General features: G+C 37.5%; 2 protein-coding genes across 2 annotated transcripts; one reads left to right on the forward strand and one right to left on the reverse strand.

Annotated features, from left to right (window-relative positions):
* Nucleotides 1–82: 82 nt before the first annotated feature.
* Nucleotides 83–5774, forward strand: LOC118801598 (B-cell receptor CD22-like; the record flags this gene model as incomplete). The annotated part of the gene is made up of 8 exons (XM_036561956.1): nt 83–148; nt 627–959; nt 1055–1288; nt 1473–1742; nt 4164–4263; nt 4346–4385; nt 4479–4699; nt 4787–5774. Coding segments are annotated over 8 exons (1340 nt in total), but the record flags the coding sequence as incomplete, so codon positions are not given.
* A 9469-nt stretch (nt 5775–15243) lies between these two features.
* LOC118801597 (sialoadhesin-like) lies at nt 15244–24921 on the reverse strand. Its single transcript, XM_036561955.1, has 10 exons — nt 24823–24921; nt 24576–24640; nt 19350–19681; nt 19038–19268; nt 18602–18946; nt 18278–18523; nt 15916–16015; nt 15777–15831; nt 15437–15648; nt 15244–15319 (listed from the first exon to the last, which is right to left on the reverse strand). The coding sequence occupies exons 3-10, from the start codon at nt 19408–19410 to the stop codon at nt 15244–15246; spliced, it is 1326 nt and encodes a 441-aa protein (XP_036417848.1). The 5' UTR covers nt 19411–19681; nt 24576–24640; nt 24823–24921.
* Between the last annotated feature and the right edge of the window lie 330 nt (nt 24922–25251).

The raw sequence follows: 25251 nt of genomic DNA on the forward strand, positions 1-25251 counted from the left end.
AGCTACCCCACTTACAACTGGTACAAGAACAGACAGCTTTTATCTGACCAGTACAGTAATACACAGTATTTATATGTCAAAGCTGTGGATGCGGGCAGCTACTCCTGCGCTGTAAAAGGACATGAGGAGCTTCGCTCTCCTTCTGTCTGTAAGACCCTCAATTTAAACTTCACTCACTCTGTCATCAACTCAATGGCAGCTTCTGTTTGATTACATTTACACATGGCTGAGAGCTACTGATGTTACAGTAAGGGTGGGTGACAATATGTATAATGATATTTTTTTTTCTAATGTTTACTAACAAGCTGGAACAGATATCATGTACCGGATGTTGTTTACAGGCTCTCTCCTGACTAAGCCTCTTTTTTTTTCTAAAACTGGCAGTTGGACCGTGCTCCAGAAACATTAAAGATGCATTGTGCACTGTGTTCAGGAAAGCACATTTAAATATAACCTTGTGATGACAGATCACCATATCACCCAGCACTCTCAGCATATTTGATATAACTCAGTTTGTGTGTTGTGGGTGTTTTGGGTGTTTATGATTCAGTTTATTTTGTGTTTCATATTTATCTATAATTCACTGTGTGTGATTCCAAAGTTTTCACTCTGAGTTTGTGTTTCAGGTGTTTTTGATCAGAACAGCTGCTGGAGTGTATCTTACTCCACCCAGACTATCTGTGCTCTCAGTGGCTCATCAGTGGACATCCACAGTTACTACACCTTGCCTGATCAGCTACCTGACCCCCAGCCTGCCTGGTACATTAGACTCCTCCCACAGGACAAAGAGCTGAGTCCTGCAGACGGCCGAGTGGAGTTTTTCAGTGACAGAGTCAATATGAACACATTGAGACTGAAACATCTCACAGACAGTGACTCAGCAGAATATCTCCTCCGTTTTAAAGCTCACTACTGGAATCCCACACACAGCTCTGCTGGGGTCTCTCTCTCTGTCACAGGTAGGAGAAGTGTGTTCTGATTCTGCTTGTGTCTCAGTGTTTACTGGCTGTGACTGAGCTCTAAAGACACTGATGGGGGTTTCTCTCTCTCACAGGCCTGCAGGTGAAAGTGGAACCTGTTCCAGTCACAGTGTCAGAGGAACAGACTGTAACACTGATGTGTAGCAGCACCTGCACTCTGCCAAACAACCCCACTTACATCTGGTACAAGAATGGACAGACTGTGATTCACTGCAAATCTGCCTCCTGCTCTGTAGATGTGGTCAGTGGTGAGGTCAGCTACAGCTGTGCTGTTGAAGGTCATGAGAACATTAGCTCACCTCCAGTGTGTAAGTGGGCAGTTTTACATGCACTGGTTATCTACTCAATTATCTACTGTACAGTATTGTATATGGTGATGGTGCCGTTAACAACAAATAAGTAATTAGTGATCAGTAGGAGTTAATTAAGCAGCTTATTAGCTACCTGACCATTCAAATCTAAAAATGTACATTTGAATCTATTTCCAATCAGATTCCCCAAAAAACACCACAGCAGTGATCATTTCCTCTGGAGAGAGAGTGGAGGGAGATTCAGTGACTCTGAGCTGCAGCAGTGATGCAAACCCTCCTGTTCTCATCTACTCCTGGTTTAAGCAGAGATCAGCTGCAGACGCACCACTGACAACAGGCCAGAATTACAACATCACCAACATCAGCTCCCAGCACAGTGGACTCTACTACTGCACCGCTCACAACCAGCTAGGACAACACAATTCAACACCCACCCATCTGCATGTGTTACGTAAGTGTCACCGCTTAAAAACAACAGTATGAACAAAATGTGAGAAATGGACTACAAGTTGATTTTTGCTGGGAAACAAAACCACAAGTTTTTTTGTTTATATTGCTATGGATACACCACCATCTCTGAAATGTCCACACATTTCTAGTTATCCACTGCATTTGAATTAGAGTTAGGATTTATTCAGAATTGACAAGCTGACTTTCAGATTTTGTTAATGATCACCAAGTCACATATATATTCACACATATTTAATAGCTGCATTCAAGTTGGGACCCCCACCTACAGTACATTCTGATGCCTCCACACTATGGTTTAATGAAAAAGTAAACATGATTATAAATACCATTATAACTTCCAAATCACTCTTAAATTGCTGATCACACAGAAACAACCTGATCAGTCATATTTCAGAGTTCTGCATATGTAATAAATGAAAACTGCAGACAACAGAAGAGATAACAGTGTAAGCGTTTTCAAAAAATCATAAATTCTCATCTTCACAGAAACAGTAAAATGGAGTTTTCAGAAATCTCCAACCTGGAGAGCATTTTCAAAAACCTAAATTTTTTGTGAACAAAAACAGTGTTTTCATGTGGACAGGAGGCCAAAATGCAGAGAATTTTTTTTCAAAAATAACCGGATACCTGTGGACACAATGAACAATGAAGTATCACAAAAATTCACAAAAGGATAACAATGAACAATGAAGTATCACAAAAATTCACAAAAGGATAAAATACCCCCCAAAAAACCCCACAACTATAGCAAAAATAAGACAAATAATTCATATACCCCTTTAGGTGTCTAAATATGTAAAAGGCAATCTCATCAACACCTGGGGAATTTCAGAACAGGTGAAACCCAGTGTTTGAAGTAATGAAGTAATGTAATGCATTACAGTTAAATATTTTGTAATCACATTACAGTTACTAACTTAATAAAAACTGATACTTGCATTACTCACATTTTTCTATAAAAAATGTCATTTTTAATACACAAAATATAAAGCATTTATAAAGCTAATTTCTGCTAATTTGTGCTGCACTAACGCCTTGCCACAGCTAAAAGCACAGCTTGTCATGTGACCATGATTGTGAGGAGCGCAGCACAAACGCAGTTTGAAACTTACTTTGCTCTGCTTTAAGCTTTAGCTCAGCTATAACCGTATTTCTCACACTTTCTCGCACCTGGAAAAGCGGAATAATTTCTTGTAAAATGTCTCTCAACATTCTACTTTTTACACGTCTGAAATCAGCTTCTCATTCGCCACCTTCGTGTTTGAGTTTTTCCGTTCCACCTTAAATGGTGCCTGAGGCGGCAGAATGTAACTGCTGCACTATTTAAGGTGGAACAGGAAAATTCAAACAAGAAGAACTACAAAGAACTGTTGGCTATCATTTTTGTACTTTCCAGATATGTTTGTAGATTTGATTCCAGTATATTTTGTACAGGTTTTAAAATGTAATTTAAAAGTAAAGTAAGGAAGTTTGAGATTACATTTTACAGAAAGTAATGAGTAAAGTAATCACATTACAATTTTAGTTATGTAATGAGTGATCGGTAATGGATTACTTTTTTTGAGTAACTACCCCAACACTGGTAAAACCATACAAGAGATCCACAAGCAGAATTGACTTGTGTTTCCTGGAGAAGACAGGCTCCAGGCAGGTAAAAGTTAATGCCTTATCTGAAGAACACCCCTTAGCTAAGGACCCCCTTACTGAAGAAACAACATCAAACAATCAACCCCTTCCCATCTGTATCCATTTGTGTTGTAGGAACTGAAGAAAAGGTAAAAGCAGTTCTGTGTTTAGCCCTTCCAGCAAATGACAGTGTTAACATCTTGATAAGCTAAACAAGGTTATGTCAGCTTCAGTTGACCATGTAATTACAAATGTAGCAGCTGTAAATACTGTAAATAATGTTTCCTTAATAAACCAAGTATTAACCAAGTTTCATGAGTAAGGTGATTCAGTGTGAGTGCACTGTAATTAGAGTATAAACTTCTCTACAGCTTTATGTCCATCAGAGAGAGGAGAGATACTGACTCTCAGTCATATATGCACTGCCCTCCATACATTCTCTGTCTCTACACTTATGCTCATTTATTTAAATACTATAAGAACAGTCACGTGACTACAGTACAGGATGCTTGACTCCTCATGTTAGGTGAGTGTATGTATTGAGGCAGCTGTCTGAACCCTGATTGTTTAGATGCTTCCTTTTGTATTGACTGAACACACAGAGAACTGAATGTGTGGAGAACTGATTGTGCCTTTAGAGTCAGTAGATATAAACAAACACAGAGTCTCTGAGTCAGTCTGACACCTTTTAAATCCCTCTGTGCTCTTTATGAACTTCTACAATGTATAGCTCTTCTCTGTATGTGATGATGAGGCTGCTGGTTTATTTGTGAAGGAGCTGAAGGTCCAGAGGAGAGCTCAGTGTTAAAGCTGGTCACAGTGGGAGTTTCAGTCTTTCTGGCTCTAATACTCATCACAGCAGCTCTGTGGATGTGGTATGTGAACTAATAATGAGATGCATTAAATTTTACATGAATTAAAGTTTCGGCTTGTATCAGCTGGTTGTTTGTTTTTCAGGAGAAAAAAAGTCCACAGCAGCGCTGAGGAGAGTGAACAGGTGAGCGTGTTAGAGAGGGAATGTGTGACCAAATGATCAAATCCTTTTTTAAATATCATATCCTATCTCTCTCTCTCTCTCTCTCTCTCTCAGCGAGATGCTGCTGCTGTGTATGATAATGTTTCAGCTCAGCCGTCTCAGCCTGCAAACAGAGATGATCAGGACGACATTCACTACTCCAGTGTTTATTTCAGACCCTCTCACTCACAGGAAGAGCCTCCATTCCTCACTGCTAAACTTCCTCTAGACTCCACAGAAGAGGAGGATGTTCAGTACGCTGCTGTGAACTTCAGCAGACGCACTGCTGCCCCCCAGTGAGTAAATCATGTCATTACATCTGCACTGATTCAGGCGAGGTTTAGTTTAGTACATTTATCCAGTTCATCTCTTTGTGTTCACAGGTCTCCTTTGGCTGAAGTAGCTGATGATCCATCTCAGATCTACAGTCAGATCCAAAAACACAAACCAGCAACATAAACAGCAGAACACGTTCACTGTGAGCTCAGTGGACTGGACTTTCAGAGCTGAAGATGCAGGAGCTCTGGATCCTGGAGGAAAGCTGAGCTGTTCACTGTTCACCAAACCTGCACATTAAAAAGAAACTCAGCTGACAAAACAAATTAGAGAAAAACAGACTCAGTGTATTTTTGTGCTCTTTACTGATCAGTTCTAAAACTGAATGTCTAAGGCATCAGTTTCCTCAAACTGTTCAAAGAGCCTGTTGCTTATAAAAGTCACATATAAAATCATGATCAATGCCGCCACCAGACCAAAATGTAGGTTCATATTTATTTTTTTCTTTTGTCAACTTGAATTAACCACCTTCAGAGTTTAATAATGAGAAAAACATCAGAAGTGAACTAACAGCAAAACACATAAAAAACAAAATAAACTAATGAATCTGTCATAAAAATTATAATACACTGATGAAGTCAGGTTTACATTACATGAGTTCAGCTTTGATTACAGCTCTGATTCACAGTGTAGTTGACTCTGCTGATCTGCTTCAGGCTGCAGATTTAGAGCCAGTCAGAGTCAAAGCTTAGCAGAGACAATCAACAAGTGTGCTAATAAAGAGCACATCGTCCGTGATGTAGCTGAGCAGCTTTGATTTATTTTTCAGTTCAGTTCTCAAAGCAGTTCAGAGACATTCTATAAATAAAGTTTCTTATTTTTAGTTTATTCAGCTTTATTGTGTTTTCATTTCATTTTATTTCCATTTAGTGCTCAGTTCAATTTTTCATTAAAAACTATTTTATATATTTCTGTTTGTCTTTTATATGTAGCTCCTAAACTTTGGAACAGTGTTTCAGACAATAATAGGAACACAAGCTGTGTAGATGTTTTTAGATTAAAACACTTTTGTTTAGGCTTCTTTTGTTTTGTTATTGGGTCTCTTTTTACTTTAAATTCTTTACTCTGTAACATTGTTATTTCATACATCTAGTCTTTCATTTAAAAAATGTTTATTCTTGTATTTTGCAAATATTTGAGATTTTGTAATAAAAATGAAAAGCTAATTTAAAGTTTGAGTTAGCTGTGAATTACTTTTTAAACTTTTATTTAGTTTATTCAGTCTTGATTCACAGTTTCTGAACTTTCATCATCTTTTTATAGCTGTGAGTAGAAGGAGAAGTGTGTTGCCATGTTGTAAAAGACAAAATCCTCAAAACAATCTGGGGTTAATTAAAAGCTCTCGTGACGAACTGGAACTCATAGAACATTAAAGGACCTATAAATATGCAGATTCATTCGCTCCATGTTACTGTGAATATTTAATTCAATTGATGTTCACATTTGGGAAACATATAAATTATATTATATTGCAACTGTTTAAACTAGCACTTCCCAAACCTGGTGAAAAACAAGCTTTTTGATAGCTAAAATTGTACAAACTTAGGAGCACACTTTAATTTTAATTTTTTCATGTTGCCCTTCAGGGCTTCTGTAGCAGTGTGATCACAGTTCTGTTCATGCCTTCAAATGCATACTGGAGACGTTTTCGCCAACTCATCTGTAAAATATTGAATATACCGTCCCAAAACTACTCTGAACTTCTCAGGGTAAATTATCGACTCCTGCCATTGAGAACTCCATAGTTTACACTGCAGGTTTAAAAGTTTTTCAGACATTGCAACAGTAACCAAGGGGGTGGAGCTTAGCAAATATTAATTCTCCAGTCTCAGCTAATTTGGTCTTATATATATAAAAAAAAAAAACACTTTAAAAAATACAGTCAAAGGTGTTTCCTTTAATACTGAAGTGCCAGAGCAAAAAAGAATCAGCACACTTTGAAGCACTGAATTAATTCTTGTTTAATAAATAAAAGAATAACGTGATCATCCACAGCTTCATTCAGCACACAACCATGTGACTGCTTTACAAACTGATACAAAAGAAGTGCAAACTTCTGCATTAGTTTCCACATCTAGAGAAGGAAAACAACAACAGCAAACAAGAGTCTGAAGTTGGTTGAGTGTTAATGTTTCTTTTGTAAAGTCTGGATAAATGTGAGTTTAACTGTGCAGTACAGTGAAGATCATCACAAAGAGACTTTCATCACCACATTTAGAAACAGAGACTCTAGTGACAGACAGTCTACATCACTATCACTACATCACTATCAGAGAAAAAAAAAAACGTTTTTTCACATTTTAATGCATGAGTAACTAAATAATATAAAATGCAACTATTATTTTATTTAAATTGTACATATTTAAATGTTTAAAATGATATGTGTATGTTAACTGATGTCTGATCAGAATGGTTTAGTTGACGACATTGTGCTCTATTACAATTAACCCCCTTTAACACACAAGTAAATTGACACTGTGACACTGTGTAGATTTAAATCAGCTCTACATTATATTTATTTATTTGTTGGTTTTCAGTGGAAACTGTAATTGTGTCTTCGTTTAAATTTGGGCTCAACAGTCCATACAGACAGATGATTGGCTAATGTCTGTTCTAGAACTGATCCAACATTCTGTGGAATTTTGATAACAGCAACCGAGTTCAAACACTGACATCAAACTCTATTCTGAGTGAGATATTGTGCTGCTGAATCGCTGCTCTTCACAACTTTATTACTGCAACTACATTCATCTGGAAACTTCTACATTCTTCTGGAAGCTCTTCTACACATTCAGAAGAATCTACAGAAAATGGTAAATCTGTTACTTTTTGAAGTAGACAAAATAATTTTGTTTTCAAGAACCTGAAGGTACTGATGAGAGAATGTGCATCATGTGAATGTAAAATAATGATGTGAGGTGTAATTTGTCGTTTCAGGACAGGGAGAATCGCAGCTCTGAGGGTCCTTACGGACTCAGAAGAAGGACCGTCCCCTCAAAGCGACTGAGGGATTACGTGCTGGAGGGAGAGGCTACATCTGCAGTCACAGCTCGCAGGAGGAAGAAGGCCAAGCTTCAGCGTGTGGCTACAGAGCCCAGACGTGGGTAGAGGAGCCTAACAGTCCCAACAAGTAACTATTTTATATTGTGTCATTCATGTGGAGCTCCACTCTTCCACAGCAGCCATGGAGCTTTTTTAGACTCTCATCTCCCCAAAATAGCACAGTCTATACTAACATACAGCATAAATACTCCACTGAGATCAGGAGCTTTTCAGTTTTATATCATATTTTCATAAACATTTCATTAATTAGAAGCATTTAATACAGAAATATTCACTTTGTAAGTAGCATTTGTTGTTCGCTAGCATAATGCTAATTTCTATTAGCATGCTTGTGGGATTTTTTATGGGATGTTAGCGTCAAGCTAATGATGATGTACCTTCATTTTCCACACTGGATTTAATATTACTTATGGTAGTGTTGACATTTAAAGCTGGTAAGTCATAGAGTTAAAATATTCTGTACTTTGTATTTTGTGGTTTTACAGTAAAATCTTTTTAGTAATATGAAACAGATTTGCTGCAGATAAATGAATAAAATATAGTAATATGATAGATTTGGGCCGTGAACATAAAAAAGTCATTTCTGATGCTTCAAATTTAAGCTCACTTTAATCTGATCACTTTTAAAGCTTGTGTTGTCATCTGTTTCAAATTAATGTATTTGGTTTGGTCAGTCAATGTTAAGTTTTCTTAAATGCTATTTATTGTTTAATAAATATTAGTTGTTCCCAAAATGCAATCTTGATTCTAACATATATGTTGGTGTCTAGGCTGTAATAAATTACTACTTTTGTGCTAAATCTAATAATCTTCTAATGTTCTCTACTTCAGTAAATTTAAATCTACATCATAGTTTTTACTTAAGGTTTTACTGTATATAAAATAAAAATACATTAATATTAAAAGGGATTTTGATCTTCTGAACAGTTGTGCACATTTAATTCAGTAACTCAGTTCTAGAATCAGTGAACAGGTGTTGAATCTTCTTGTTGTTCTTCTTGATTCAGACTGCAGAGAGGAGGGAGAGGGAGGCAGCGCTGCAGGAGAGCTCCATCCCTCTGCTGGTCCATGGTCGCACCATAGAGGAGTACCAGACCATCTACCACTCTGTGGTGGACTCCATGGTCAGCACGGCCTCTGGACAGCCCCGTCCATACAGCCTGGAGCTTGGCCTCAGGATCAAGCAGCGCCTGTGGGAGACACTCCGCTGTCCCACTCTGAGAGTGGAGGAGCAGCCTGATGGACAACTCAGCATCACTGAGGGCTTCAGCTCACCAACGCTGAGAAGCTTCGCTCCTCTCATTGAAGTGGACATCAGTGAAGAGCCCGTCCCTAAACATCCTCAGAGGCCTCAACAGTAAAGAGATCAAAAGTTATTTTTTTATCACTATTGTTATTATTATTATTATGAATAATGTTGTTGTGACTATTATTAAGTGGTAACACATTATTTGGATAACCAACTGTAGATGCTTTATAGATGCTTATCTTGTCTTTACCTATTATTCAACTAAATAGAAACTAATTACAAACCCTTAAACCCCAACACTGTTTAAAATCTACTGAGTTTCACCAAATACTTTAACAATTTCAGTATCTGTAGATAATCTATTGGGAGCTGTTCAAATAAAGTGGAACCATTTAAGTCAAATTGCCTTACACTAAGTTAAGCTGTTTTAGACTAAGCTTAGTTAACTTCAGTCTTACACTAACTTAAGTGCTAACACTTTATTTGGATAGTCCACTGTAGATGCTCACCAAGCATCTAGCATCAACTAAATAGCAACTAAATCCTAATACTAACCCCAACACTGTGTCACCAGGAAGTTTGATAATAATTTGAATATCTGTAGATAATCTACCGGGGGCTCTTCAAATAAACTGGAACCTGCTAAGTAACTAAATTAACTCACTAACTAAATTTGGTCCTAATCCTCAATCTGACCTTAGCATCAACTCAAAGTCTTAATCTAACCCCAATCTTGGTCCTAAAGCTAACCCTGGTCCGAAAACCCTCCAATACTGTTGAGAATCTACTGAGTTTCACGTAGTTTGTTAACAGTAGTTTGGTAGTTTGATAACAGTTTGAACATCTGTAGATAATCTATTGGGGGCTGTTCAGATAAAGTGGAACAGGTTTAGTGCATTTGTGCATGTTTGTTTAATGAGATGAGAAACTTTCAAAGGTTCATTTCAATTTGCTTTGTGTTTCTGGGTTTTATTTGTTGTAACAGGAGATCTGGATATTTGTAAGATGTATTTTGAAGATATTTCCATTTGCAGTGTCTCACAATGGATCTATCGTCTCCTCCTCATACAGTTGCAGATAAATGTAAAAATGTTTATACTGTTATGCAACTTTATATTACTTGTAGCTATAAAAATAGATTCTAGACTCTAAATTGATGAGAAAGCTGTAGACGCCCCCAAATTATTTTAAAAATTAGTTCTTAAAATCAAATTATTGATCTGGTGTCGACCAGAGGAGGATGGGTTCCCCTTTTGAGTCTTGGTTCCTCTCAAGGTCTCTTCCTTTTGCTCTGAGGGAGTTTTTTCTTGCCACTGTCACCGCTAGTTTGCTCATCTGGGTCTCAGACACAGATTTTCCATAAAACTGCTTTGTAACAGAGCCCGTTATAAAAAGCGATACATAAATATATTTTGAATTAAACTGAAATGAGAACAATGATTAAATTTACAGACTCACTAAATACACAATCCACAGTTCTACAGCTGTGTAAAAATAAACAAATAAGTGAAAACATAAATAACAAAACAAACGTGATTAGCAGAATCTTAGACGCCTATAAACAATACCAGTTCATGTGTTTATTTACTTCTTAAAAGAGTTTCTGTTGTTCATAAGTTTATTAACTATTAAAATGAAACATTTTTTGCCAAAAGTCATTTTTTATTGCAAGAACTATTTTTCATTTTTACACAATAAATTATCTTGTTGTTCTTCACAGTGTGGACTAAAGAGTAAAGAGGGAGATAAACAACTGAACAGCTAATGTAGTTTATCTGTATAGAAATGAAACAGAACATGATAAAGTAACAACATGTCAAATCACTTTAACAACACAATATTCTCTCATAGTCACTGCACTAAAACTGATGCAGTGAGATTAGCTTTAGCTGATAATGCTAATAAAGCTAACCAGTCCGTGTGGACGGTCATCAAAGTGTCCGTCCGCAGGTCTCACTGTTAACTGCAGTGCTGCTCCATCACACAGACGAATACAGGTAGAAAGAGAAGGATAAAGAGAGAAATCTGTGCTGAGAGGGTCTGTTAGTGCTTTTTAGACATACAGACAGATTGATTTACCCATCACACTGTTTTATTAGCAGATAGTCATCAGATATTAGTTTAATTAGCAGATAATTAGCTAAATTCCAATCTCTAAGTTAGCTCTGTCAGTAATCTAACATTCTTTACCAGATACTGTTCTTTACTTTGGTCAATTATGTCTATAATTATTAGGAGTTGAGGACCAGAAGTCCTCAAACATGATACTATTACAACATGATTAAGCTAATAAGGAATAAAAAGGAGGAGAATGAAAAGAGAAAAAGAAAAATCTCTTGACAAGTAATAAAATAACTGAACTCTGAGACTGTGTGTGTTCAGTGAGCTTCTGTGAGCTTCAGCACACGCACTGCTGCCCTCCAGTGACTAAATGATGTTATTACACCTACAATCATTTTAATTATAGTTTAAGACAAAACTCTGCATAAACAACATATTTAATAAATCATAATTAAACATTTGTGCAATAATAAACAGTAATAATGAACTAAACAGCTAAACAGAGAATCATCCAGGATCTTCTGAGACAGTGAAACTCATCTCTGCAGGTGTTGGTCAGATGTCAGTCATTGTCTCCAGCAGGTCCAGAATCTCTTCAGAGCAGAAAAGAACCTCTTCAGATGAAACTATGGCATCAAAGTGGAGTCATTTCGAGGTTGAGTATGTGGAGGTTCCACTGTGGCCTCTTTATCAGAGGTGGAGTGAACTTCATCAGAAAAGCCCCTCTTCATCTTCCTCTTCCTCTTCTCTCGCTTCTGCAGCTGCTGCCTGAGTAGATCTGCACACAACATGCATTAATCACAACTGATACTTTATATTCTTTGCTTCTAAAATTGTTCATTAAACACGTCTTTTTGATAATAAGTAAAAAAAAATAATTAAGTAAAAAGGCAGACAGAAAAATTATAAACATAAATGAGGAGCAATTATTAAAGCTGCAAAAGTCAATTAAAAGAAAAATAAGTGTTGATGTGAGTCACATGTCTGAAAGCCTGTTTGGAAAAGCTGAGTTTGGGACAGAAATCTTGTCTGTGTTTACATGAACTTCCTGTCAGTTTTATTACAGACTCTCTCCAAGGCTCCTTCACTCCACCCACATCTTAGTCCTCACAGAGACAAACTAACACAGAGTAATGCAGATACAAACTGCCCACCGACAAAGACCATCAACAGAGCTCTGTGGTGGTCTTTATTAAATGAAATGCACAGAGGGGGAAATAAGCAGGAGTGGACAGTGTTCTGAAAATCACTACTTCAGTAAAAGTGCTGTTACTGCAGTGATAATTTACTTCAGTACAAGTCAAAGTATTAGTAAAGAAAATGACTCAAGTAAGAGTGAATATGTAGTTTACTGTAAAACTACTCGAGTAATTGAGTTACTTTTTTGTACATCTGCATCACAGCCTGAGTATATTTACAAACTGACTCGGCTACGTTGTTGTAAATAATCTGTATCAACAAAACTGAAGTCAAACATGATAATAAATGATAAAAAAGTTCTGAGAGCTGAGATGATCAGTCTGCTCTGCTAGTGAACATCCACACATCTTTCTGTGAACTGAGTCAGAAACAAGGTTTACATTGAACTACATGCATTTCATGGCTAGATGATTATATAGAACCTCCTAATGTATCTGTTTCCAATAAAGTTTATTACTGTTTAATTAAGCCTGTTTTGTGGTTTGGCCTTAAAAACATAAACCATTTGATTAAGAGTCATACATACATACATACATACATCACCTAAACCGCTTATCCTTCTGGGTCGCGGTGTGATTAAGAGTCAAATAATGAGTAAATTACTCAGTTAATAATGCTATTTTAGTGACAGCTCTATTTGCACCTTATATGTTATCTTACACTAATAAGTGTTCAAACTGTGTAAATTAACTGATACCAATATATTATATTTCTACAAATAAAATTATTAGCAACAACAGTAATTTATCCAGCTTAGGTTTTCTTTACATATAATTACAGCTAAACAGCCTCTCAGTTACATACACATATAAACATAACAGCAGTCAGTAGAGAACAGCAGAGAGAGAGAGAGAGAGAGAGAGAGAGAGAGCAGGTTTGCCTCTACAGGCACTTGTATGATTTCTCTGCAAAGATACTACACACTACATGTAGAGAATGTGTAGTGAGGAGAACTGCAGCTCAGTAATGTTTTCCAGGTTTGTTGAACACTAGATGGCGCTCCAGAGCGAGTCCTAAATGAATGGACCCCTGGGGAGATTTTGTACAAATCAGTTTGTAAATGCTTGATGATTTTTATACAGAACAGCTCAGTAATTTTCTGAACACAGAACAGCAGAAACATTTCAACACTGCTGTTATAACTTTTATACTCAAGTTATAGACCGTTGGGTGCTTTATGTGCGTTCATGACGTCAGTGAGCGCGAACTGCTTCACTCCGCCAATAAGATAATCAGCTCACAATCAGTGCTCACTACCAGTAACGCCAACCAATCAGCGCTCACTACCAGTAACGCCAACCAATCAGCACTCAGTAGCAGTAACGCCAACCAATCAGCACTCAGTAGCAGTAACGCCAACCAATCAGTACTCAATAGCAGTAAAGCCAACCACTCAGAACTCAGTAGCAGTAACGCCAACCAATCAGCACTCAATAACAGTAACGCCAACCAATCAGCGCTCAGTAGCAGTAACGCCAACCAATCAGCGCTCAGTAGCAGTAATGCCAACCAGTAGTGGTAAATATGAAAAATAAAAAGCTTTTTGTGGACTATTTTACCTTGGAACTTCCTGCTTGTACATCTACAACAGTTTGCAGTTCATCTCTGCAGCACGACTTATGTAGTGTTATATGAAATGGAAAGTTATAGAAGGTCCTACATGGTGATATGAATAAGCAGATTGAACATGTTTAATTTAGCAGAAAGGGGTTGAGTCATGATTAGATGTGAACAATGTTAGTGTAACATTAGCTTCAACGAGTGACTCATGCAGATTTGAACACCATGATTTTGTTAAAATGTGGATCCTCTACTTTTCAAATGTATTTCTTTTAAATGTAATGTGTGTTTGGTTGTAAACTGATGAAATAGCAGATATGGCTGATTTTCTTTAAACCTCTGAGGGCAGTATCAAAATGCCTTGAAGATGCAGGTTTAGCTAGTAGCACACAGAAGAGCACATGTGAAAATGTGATGATATACGGCTGCTTTTTCAGATGAGCTAAAGCTAGAGCTAACAGTTCTAACATTAAGGGGGATCTGTCGTCTTCTACACCAGGTCTTCTCTTTCCAGTTAGTTATGTGCCAGCTGGTGGAGTATCATTGAGTCATTAATGTTCACCTTCTCCAAAAAAAAGAAAAAAAAAAGAAAATTCATCACAAATGCAAGCTAATCTGCTGCACTCTACAGCCATTTTTAACTGTGGTATTTGTTATGTTTAGATCATAAACATAACTACCTGCTTCAGAAGCCAAAAAGCAAGGTGTAAATGTGAAATAGGCCAATTACAATCTAGTAGGAGCTGTTTATTTACACCTTCCTTACAATCTTGTGTCTTATTAAATTTGAAGACAAGGCACTACAGGTAAGACATGTAGACATACTATGAAGTGAAGTAAAATCACTGTAACACACAGCTTTGATTGGCTTATTGCCTTTATATTACTATTATATGTTACAATGACTGAAACAGCACTTTCTTCTTCATCAAACAATATGACAAAAAACACCAATGTTCAATGAATAATTCCTTCTTACTGATAATCACAATGAACTATTCATCTACATCTTCTAAATCATCAACATAACTTGGTGCATTAATACAAAATAGGATTAAAAAAAGGATATTCGAGGCTTAGAACACGGCTCAGCCAATCAGATTTTAGAACTGGAACTGTCTACAGGTTGCATAACAGCGTAGCTGAAAACACTATTAATGAACTACAACTATTACAAATTTCCAATAAATTGCAAACATAGTAACATTAGAATATTAAAACATTACAGTCCTAATACAGAACTAACACACCAAGAAAACTAATGCACTTGATGTGGATGTGGTGTTGATTGCTGAAGCACAAATCTAGAACAGAACCTCCAACTCTCTGTCCAGGATCCAAAGCTCCTCCATGAAGAGAGTTTTATGCTGCTTAAGTTGGGGGTTTGTGTTTTTGGATCTGGCTGTAGAGCTGAGACGGGTCGTCAGCTGCTTCTGCATCCAGAGCTCTGAGGAACATGAGGAGATGTAGAGACTAAGAATGGCTTCATGTGTATTTAATCAGTGTAATGTAATAAGCTAAGCTCTTTAAAGTGAGTGTAGATGTGATGACAGGGTTTGCTCACTGGGGGGCAGCAGTGAAGTTCACAGCAGCGTACTGAACATCCTCCTTTATGGTGTCTAGATGTTTAGCAGTGACTAATGGAGGCTCTGCCTGTGAGTGAGAGGATTTGAACTGAACGCTGGAGTAGTGAATGTCATCCTGATCATCTGAGACTCTGCTTGTGGGGTCAGATGGCATTGCTGAGGGGTTATCATACACAGCAGTAGAGTCACGCTGAGGAAGAGAGAGAGAGAAAGCGAGAGAGAGAGAGAGAGAGAGAGAGAGAGAGAGAGAGAGAGAGAAATTTAGCATGAAAATTGAACTGTATTTGAACTGCACTCATTTCTTTCTAACATTCTGACCTGTCCACTCTCTCCAGAGCTCCTGTGGCCTTTAGATGAGCTGGACTTTCTCCTCCTGCCAAACCAACAATGAGAATAATACCAAATCTGCATTCATTTGTCAGTCTTGCGCAAAACATGATGTTCACAGTTTACATACCACATCCACAGAGCTGCTATGATGAGTATTAGAGCCAGAAAGACTGACACTCCCACTGTGACCAGCTTTAACATGGAGCTCTGCTCTGAACCTTCAGCACCTTCACAAATAAACCACATAAATTACAGAATTTAAAAATGTAATGTGTTTCTGCTGTCTAGGCAGCAAAAATGATATTTTGGCAAGTGAGATCATATTAAACTTAGTTAGTACATCTACAAATTCTAATTTTTAGATTGATGTTGGAATATTATAAGATTATTTCACTTATTTTTAGACATTTCACACTTCTCTAAGTACTTTAAGTGACAATATTTCACTCTATTGGCAGATCGCAATGTTTTTAAAATAAGCAAAAAATGTATTAATAAAAAGAATGCAATGATCTGCAAATCGTATAGAACCATATTTTATTCACAACAGAACATAGAACACATATCAGATGTTGACTGTGTCATTTTACCATTTCATGAAAAATATTAACTCATTTAGAACTTAATGGCAGCAACACATCTCAAAAAAGTTGGGACAGGGCCGTGTCTACCATTGTGTAGCATCCCCTCCTCGTTTAACAACAGTCTGTAAATGTCTGGGAAGTGAGGGGACCAATTGTTGGAGTTTTGGGAGAGGAATGTTGTCCCATTCTTGTCTGATGTAGGATTCTAGCTGCTCAACAGTCCTGGGTCTTCTTTGCCAGATTTTTTATTTCATGATGCCCCAAATGTTTCCTATTGGTGAAAGGTCTGGACTGCAAGCAGGCCAGTTCAACAGCGGGACTCTTCTGCCATGCTGTTGTGATGGATGCAGTATGTGGTTTAGCACTGTCTTGCTAAAATATGCAAGGCCTTCCCTGAAAGAAATTATGTCTGGATGGGAGCATATGTTGTTCTAAAACTTCTATATACTGTTCAGCATTGATAGTGCCTTTCCAGATGTGTAAGCTGCCCACGCCATAGGCACTAATTCAACCCCACACCATCAGAGATGAAGTCTTTTGAACTGTGCGCTGATAACAAGCTGGATGCTCTCTCTTCTCTTGAGTCTGCAGGACACAGCGTCTGTGGTTTCCAAAAAGAATTTAAATTTTGATTCATCTGACCACAAAACAGTTTTCCATTTTTCAGTCCATTTTAAATGAGCTTTGGCCCAGAGAAGACAGCAGTGTTTCTGGATTGTGTTGACATACGGCTTCTTCTTTGCATGATTCAGCTTTAACTTGCATTTGTGGATTGCACAGCGAACAGTCATGGGCTGGAGGTTAGGGAACCAGCCCTGTGACTGGGAAGTTGCCGGCTCAATCCCCTGAGCTGACATTACATGACTGAAGTGCCCTTGAGCAAGGCACCTAACCCCCAACTGCTCCCTGGACGCTGTGGATAGTGCTGCCCACCGCTCCAGGCAAGTGTGCTCACTGCCCCCTATTGAGTGTGCATTCACTAGTGTGTATGTGGTGTTTCACTGCACGGATGGGTTAAATGTGGAAGTGAAATTTCCCCATTGTGGGACTAATAAGGGTCGCCTAATCTTAAACTGTGTTCACAGACAATGATTTCTGGAAGTGTTCCTGAGCCCATGCAGGGTTTCCAATACAGAATCATGCCTGTTTTTAATGCAGTGCCATCTGAGGGCCCAAAGATCCAATATTGACCGTTGGCCTTGTCCCTAGTGTATAGGGATTTCTCCAGATTTGATGAAACATTTAATGATATTATGTACTGCAGATGATGGGAAGTCTTTGCTATTTTACCTTGAGGAACATTTTTCTGAAATTGTTTCACAATCTTTAGATGCAGGTTTTTGCAGATTGGTGAACCTCCGCCCATCTTTGCTTCTGAGAGACTCTTCCTCTCTAAAATGCTCTTTTTATACCCAGTCATGGGAGTTATTTGCAAATTGCTCAAGCTGTTTTTTTATTAGTACCACTTATTTTTCCAGCCTTTTGTTGCTCCTGTCCCAACTTTTTGAGATGCACTGCTGCCATCAAGTTCTGAATGAATTAATATTTTTCATGAAACAGTAAAATGTCTCACTTTCAACATCTGATATGTGTTCTATGTTCTATTGTGAATAAGATATGGGTCTATAAGATTTGCAAATTGTTGCATTCTGTTTACATTTACATTTGTTTAAGTCAAACAACTAAAAAATCTAAAGTACAAGTGTCATTTCTAAAATATTTTCTACCAATATTTCTGCCAAGCTTTAAAATCATCATTAGTGAGTTTGCATGATTTTCTCCTAGATATGATAGCAATTTAGCATGGTTTTCTGCAATACTGTAAAGGACCACAAGAGGTCAGTAAACAAAGCTGAAGAGATCTACTTTAGGTCATTAGTGAGATGTGTGTTTTACAGGACTTACAGTCACTGAGTGTTCGATCAGGAGAGCGGAGCTTCTCATGTCCTCTCACAGCACAGGAGTAGTTTCCTGCATCTTCACTGCACGTCAGGTACAGCTTGTTGTCTCTGGTGAGTTTGTTAGTTACAGGCTGTCTGTTCTTGTACCACATGTATGTGGGGTTGTTAGGCAGAGGGTAGGTGCTGCTACACATCAGTGTTACTGTCTGTCTATCTGATTCTGCACTGGAAATCACTCTCAACTGCAGAGCTGAACATGCAATTCATATGTAAGAACTATTATACAGTGGAAAACAAAGGAGATAAAAACAGTAGTGTGTGCAGTTACCTGTAACTTTCAGAGTGACTCCAGGTGATCCAGTAAATGTCTCTCCAGACTGAGTGCTGAACCGAAAGCGATATTCTCCAGAGTCTCTCTTTCTCACATCTCTCATTCTCTGAGTGCAGTTTCTCTCTTTATCTCCAATAAACTCCACTCGACCAGCAAACTGCTCTTCCTCACTCAGCTCCTCTGACTCCACTTCAGGCCGAAAGTAAAACCAGAAAGCTTTATTAACTCTCTCAGCTTTGGGATGTGAGTAAGTGCAGAGAAAATCCACTGATAAACCCTCCACAGTATCGATCTGTCTTTCTGTGTAACTCACATTCATCTCAGAGTCCTCTTTAAAAACATCTGTAAGAAACACAAATCACTGCTGTTATATGTGATTGGTTTATTAATAACCAGTGAAGAAAATCTCTGTATTGAGTTGCACTTCACTCACCGACTGCAGAGGATTTGAGTTGCTCATGGCTGCTAACAGAGCAGGAGTAACTGCCAGCATCAGCTCTGCTGGATAAAACGAGTGGCTGAGCATCACTGTAAGGTGTGTATTTGCTTGTATACTGTGTATCCTTAAACCAGTAGTAGTAATCAGGTTTAGAAGTCAGACTGCAAGATGTGCTACAGGTAAGAGTCACTTCCTGTCCACTCTGGGTCATCTTCAGCTGTAGATCTGATGAAGATACAGTTCATTACAAGATTATTTAAATAGTAAAAGTCTAATTATAGTGTCATAATTTTATTGTTTGATTACCTGCAACTGTTACTGTAACTGCAGGACTGGAGTGTTTCTCTCCTTGTTCTGTGATGATCATGAGGTGATATTCTCCTGAGTCTCTCTCTCTCAGCTCTCTGATTGTAAGAGTTGATTTGGAGTCTGTGCTCTCAGTGTTCACTCGTCCTGTGTAGTCTGAGTCTGAAGCTAAATCCTCTGGATGTTCCTCATTCCTCCATTTAGCTTTCTCTTCAGAGCTGAACCAGTTTTGATATGTTTTGAGTAAGAACACGTCAGCTCCACCGTTGACCCCCGCAGAGCACAGACAGTCTGAGGACTGCAGGACACACTGACACGCTCACCGAGACAACCTGGAACAGAGAATATAATAGAGAAATCATCCTGATAAAGCTGTTCATCAAAATATTCTGCATGTCTTAAAGTGTCTTAAAACAGAACTTGTTCAAGGCTATATATAAATCTAATAGACTGAGCTGTCTGGACAGGTAGAATCTCAAAATATATTTTGATAGCAGTAAAACTGGTCTGTATTAGGAATTTGTATTACATTGTTATAAGACTAGTATTAATTATTCATTCACTTTCTTATCTAGATTAGCTGGTGATGTGTCTCAGGATACTGCTATGTTAGCTGCAGTAGATGGTATTCCTGTAATCCTCATAAAATACCAGTTGTGTAAGATATGAGACTGAGGATCAGTGGCGTTTAAGGGGAGATAATAACAGGGGAGGTAATAAGAGTAACAACAGGGGAAGTGAACCAATTAAACACCTGTACCTTATAAATGTACTTGCTTATTTATTGGAAGAAGTACAAAAAGAAAGTCCTAAAGACATGATGTCTCATGTCCAGTGTAACAAGTTGTTACACATATTAAGTTTTTAAGCCAATCAAGTGTTTTGTTTTAAGGTTATATATGACCTTGTGTTTTCACTGTGCAGCCATTTTAGAAGTCACTACTGTACTTTATTCTCTGAGGGGTCCACAACAGAAGACATTTGCTAACTGTCAGAAAAATTCAGTATTATACTCTATGTTAATGCTTGAATCACCATATATGGTTATGCTTAAGCTTAGAACTCTGTAGGCAGAAGAGTTCAGACAGAGTGCACTGCGTACACTCTGGGGTCAGATGAAGGGCTCTCCTATCAGTAAGAAGAGGAAACAACGGTACGCAGAAAGGAGAACTTGTCCTTTGGGTAAACTCTAAGAAAAGGGATGTATCAGGAAATAGATAAAACAAGAAGTTGAAGAATAGTTCAGCTGAGTAAGAGTAAAACGTACATTTCCAAAGGTATAAGACAGGGCATGACCCAAAGCACTTTGAGCATTACATTTTAGACTTGACTCTGTGTGTAACTGCTCCCTTGCTGCAAGAATAAAAGCTTCAAAGACATTGGTGGTCTCAGGCTGATTATTTAAAGAAGATTTTTCTAACACTAACCAAACTTGGTGACAATTGTTAAGCATAATAAAATCAAGATAATTTTAAATCATATTAAGTATAGCTTCATACGATATAAAAATATCTTGATTTTATAATGTAAATGATTTGTTTGTTTTGGATTTTAAAAGAAATATTTTGTATTTGAAAAAACAAATGATTATGGTTATGGATAAATAGTGTAGAACAAAAATAAATAAAAACATCAGATAGCAAATCAAAACATTTTGGAAACTACTTAAAACAAAAATTAATAATAATATGTAATGATTTATTTGATATTATAATATACAAAAAGCTGTTGTTGTCATATGGGCTTGTAACAGTATCATGAAAAAACATACTTGTACATAAAAGCAATATAAATTGGTTATACCATCAATAAAAATCATGGTCTAAGTTGTAAATTGAAATGTATTTTGTATATTAAAAAGATTGTACAAGTGTTTATTAACATAATAATGAAGTATAGAGATAAAGTTAATTTTACTATTGTTGATCCCAGTACTCCCACTAAGCTTAGATGTCAGTGTAGCCCATTTAAAAAAAGCTTTAAATTAATTTTGAACACATAATTTTCATGAATTAACTTAACAGATTACTTTATTTCCTCTGGCAGATTATAGCTGAAAGGCTGGGAATGACGATGAGTATTTTATTACAACATACAACATAATCTTAAAAACTGTTTCAGGGTACAAACACTGTCACTATGGTGGTTCCCCTTTAACGTGTGTCTATATATGTTCATTTACTATAAATACAAATGCTTTCAAAATATTTTTGATGCCCACATTTATTCATTTCACATTTTTATTGCAAAATCAGAGACAAGTACCCTATTTATGTGTACTAGAAGATATTTATACTATCTGAATTGGATATCAGCCTGTTTTCGGTAACAGATGAAAAAAGAAAAGTCCTAACAGCCATTACTAACTATAGTTGAGTGTTTATTGCACAGTGAAAAGCCAATGGTGTATCATATATTACCCAAGCATTTCAGACCCTAATTATGTACCAAGAAGACTGTGATCAGAGCTGTCATGATGCTAACATGATCATGCTCTATTTCTGTTCTAAATATAACCATAAATGATTATTAATCTAATATTTATATTTGTTTATAACTACTGATTAAAAGTTAATTCTGAGGCCCACTACATTGGACACTGGCCAACATCCCTATATTAATATATAATGGTTTCTAGCGTTAATGTCTAAAACCGTGAACACAATATGAACTTAGTTATGATTTCTGCATCTAAGAAATTATTTTTTTTACAAGGAGCAGAGGACAGCAGAGCACAACCTAACACATATCTATTTTACATAATAAACTCATTCAAATAGAATGTGTGTAACATTGACTGAGCAGGAGATGAAGCAGGAGGCAGGTGCAAGTTGATTTTATTGAAGTCCATGGCAGAAACAGGAGCAATAAGCAGAAGAAACAAGAACACGAGTAAAACAAGACAAGAAACAGAACTAAGAGGCAAAACTTAAGCAAGAACATAACAAAGCTACAACTGATCTATGAACAGTCCAGAAGAAACATGCACACACATTCACATTCAATGCCAAACAAAGACCACACTGAAACAAGGGGTATACATACATACATATATATATATATATATATATATGTATATATATATATACGAGAGAGACATCTGAAAACAATGACAGGGGCAGGGCTAAGAATAAGAAACAAGTGTGGGCTGACCACTTTGGCAGAACAGGGGAGAAGCTAACACAACAACAAAAGCACATGGACTAGAAAACAAAGCACATGGCAAATATAAACGAAGGCACATGACAGACGAAAACAAGGAAACAAAATAAAGACAAGGTCAAGGCAGGACAGGACATTACAATGTGCTTGTCAAGATTAACCAAATATTCATAACCAAAGATTCACTTTGAAAATTGTTTTTGTACCATGAAATGAACTTTTTCCACTGTAAGTGTTTTATGATTACTGAACGTTGTGAAGCATCACCAAGATCTATCAACTGAGGAAATCAGCGCTTCCGTCAGTACAAAGTGATGCAGGCAAACCCTTTATCTGTGCTAACTGCTGTCACCTTTTACTAGCAGAGCCCACAGAGTTTATTTCTACTTCACTGTTTTTTGCTGCCTGTCACTATAGAAACATGTATAAAGAGCAGTTGGTTTAGTGGGGAATGATGATTGGTTGGTGGGGTACTGCACCACTAAATGACCCCATGATGTTGGGCCTGGCTATATGAGGAGTTACTGTATTTGCAACATTACTGTAAGATGCGTTGTAAAAAATCTTAATCTTAATGTGTTAGGTTGTGCCCTACTCTGTTCTAAAAATGACCATTATTCTCATTAAGTCATGCAATATGAAGTTAAAGACATGCAGAGAAACAAAGGAATCAGTACTAGAATCAAACTTTTCCTAGTGTCAAAAAGAATTAATGGACTCTTTATAATATTGGAAATTGTAGACCAGCTGCTCTTTACCCTTATAACAAGAAAACATGCTCAGAAAAGCAAAAGAGGAAGGGTCACCAAGGCAACCCAGCTGAGTGGCTAACCACAAGTGTGAACCATGTCCGGGGCTAAAATTAAACTATTTGTATCCTTAGACAGGGCATAATATCTGAGCTGTATAGACAGACAGGGCAACTGAGCCATATAGACAGACAGGGTATCTGAGCTGTATAGACAGACAGGGTATCTGAGCTGTATAGACAGACAGGGTATCTGAGCTGTATAGACAGACAGGGTATCTGAGCTGTACAGACAGACAGGGTATCTGAGCTGTACTGACAGACAGGGTATCTGAGCTGTATAGACAGACAGGGTATCTGAGCTGGATAGACAGACAGGGTATCTGAGCTGTATAGACAGACAGGGTATCTGAGCTGTATAGACAGACAGGGTATCTGAGCTGGATAGACAGACAGGGTATCTGAGCTGTATAGACAGACAGGGTAACTGAGCTGTACAGACAGACAGGGTAACTGAGCTGTACAGACAGACAGGGTAACTGAGCTGTACAGACAGACAGGGTATCTGAGCTGGATAGACAGACAGGGTAACTGAGCTGTGTGGACACACAAGGGTCACTAATCAGATGAAGTTCCCCAAGAAAAATGTTAAAATGTGACCTCACTTCCTCAATAGAACTTTTAAAATGTATCTCTAAGTGGCCACACCTCCTCAGTAACAAATGACCTGCAATGACCTCCCTTTCTCATTAGAAATGCTGAAATGTCTGTAACTCTGAAAAAGCTCTGTAAATGTTAGAGAAAAAAGTGGGCTGTTTAACATTCAAACAAGGCACATCTACTTGCCTATCAACCAGTCAGGATGAGGAGGTGTGTCTAATTGCCTGTGAATCATTCAGGATAAAGCAGGCGTATCTACATGTCTGTCAGTCATGTTGTGCATCCACAGCACACAGTGGAGAGCTGTAACTTAGTTATCTATCTACAAACTTTCTACAAATAGTTCTGATAGGATAGAATGTGAGTTCTTCAAAGTAACAGCAAAGAAAATAACACCAAAAATTGCTAATTTCCTCTACCACCACAGCCACTACCTACGGTAAATACCTTTGGTAATTGTACGTCTTGATACTCAGTTTTCACAGCTAGTATTTCTATATTCTTCTCGATTTTCCCAAAAATGCGTTATAGACACACTGTCTTAGCTCAACATCTACGAGGTAAAATAAAAGCTTTTTACTCCATTGTTTTCACGTGTTAAAGCAGTAAATACTTGCCATAAACATAGCAAATCACAAAAAGCAGAATAATCCTACCTGAAACACACAGCAGGATGATGAGTGATAACATCCCACATTCAGAGCTCATGATTCCACTTTTACTGTAAAATAAATCACAGAATAATATGTTTGTGTAGTTCCAACGCATGAATGTAACAATCTAACAATCAGATGCTTCATAGTTTTTTACAGAGAAAACTGTAGTCCTTTAAAAAAATGTATATATTCATTAACACAGAAAATTATGCAGAAAACACTGAAGATGAAAATCTTTACTACTTACATTCTTCTGTAAAGTCTTCTCACAGCTGTGTAGCTGAGTGGACAGAGCAGAGTGAGAGCAGAGTGTAAGAACAGTGTGTGGGTGAGGGGTGTGTTTGTGGTGGTGGAGTAAGTGTTCAGTGTTTCAGTCAGCGGTTTTAGTGACGCTTTCCTTCCCTTTTAAAAGAACTCATAGTTAAAAAATAGAGAAGACACTTTAAGTGGACTGTCATTCATTTACTGTTATCTGTTAACAGTTAAACATTTTAGGTTGATAAATAAGAATAAAACTACACAGACTGAACATGCAGACAGATATACAGACTAAACACACTAATGAAGAAGTGATACAGAACCTCTGTGTAGATTCATTTCTGGCCCGAAAACTACATGATCCACTATGCTTTGCTGAAACAGGAAGATGAGGTTCACAGTAGAGGGAGGATCTCCA

The sequence above is a fragment of the Colossoma macropomum genome, unplaced genomic scaffold, assembly GCF_904425465.1.
Source record: "Colossoma macropomum unplaced genomic scaffold, Colossoma_macropomum, whole genome shotgun sequence".
NCBI classification, from domain to species: domain Eukaryota; kingdom Metazoa; phylum Chordata; class Actinopteri; order Characiformes; family Serrasalmidae; genus Colossoma; species Colossoma macropomum.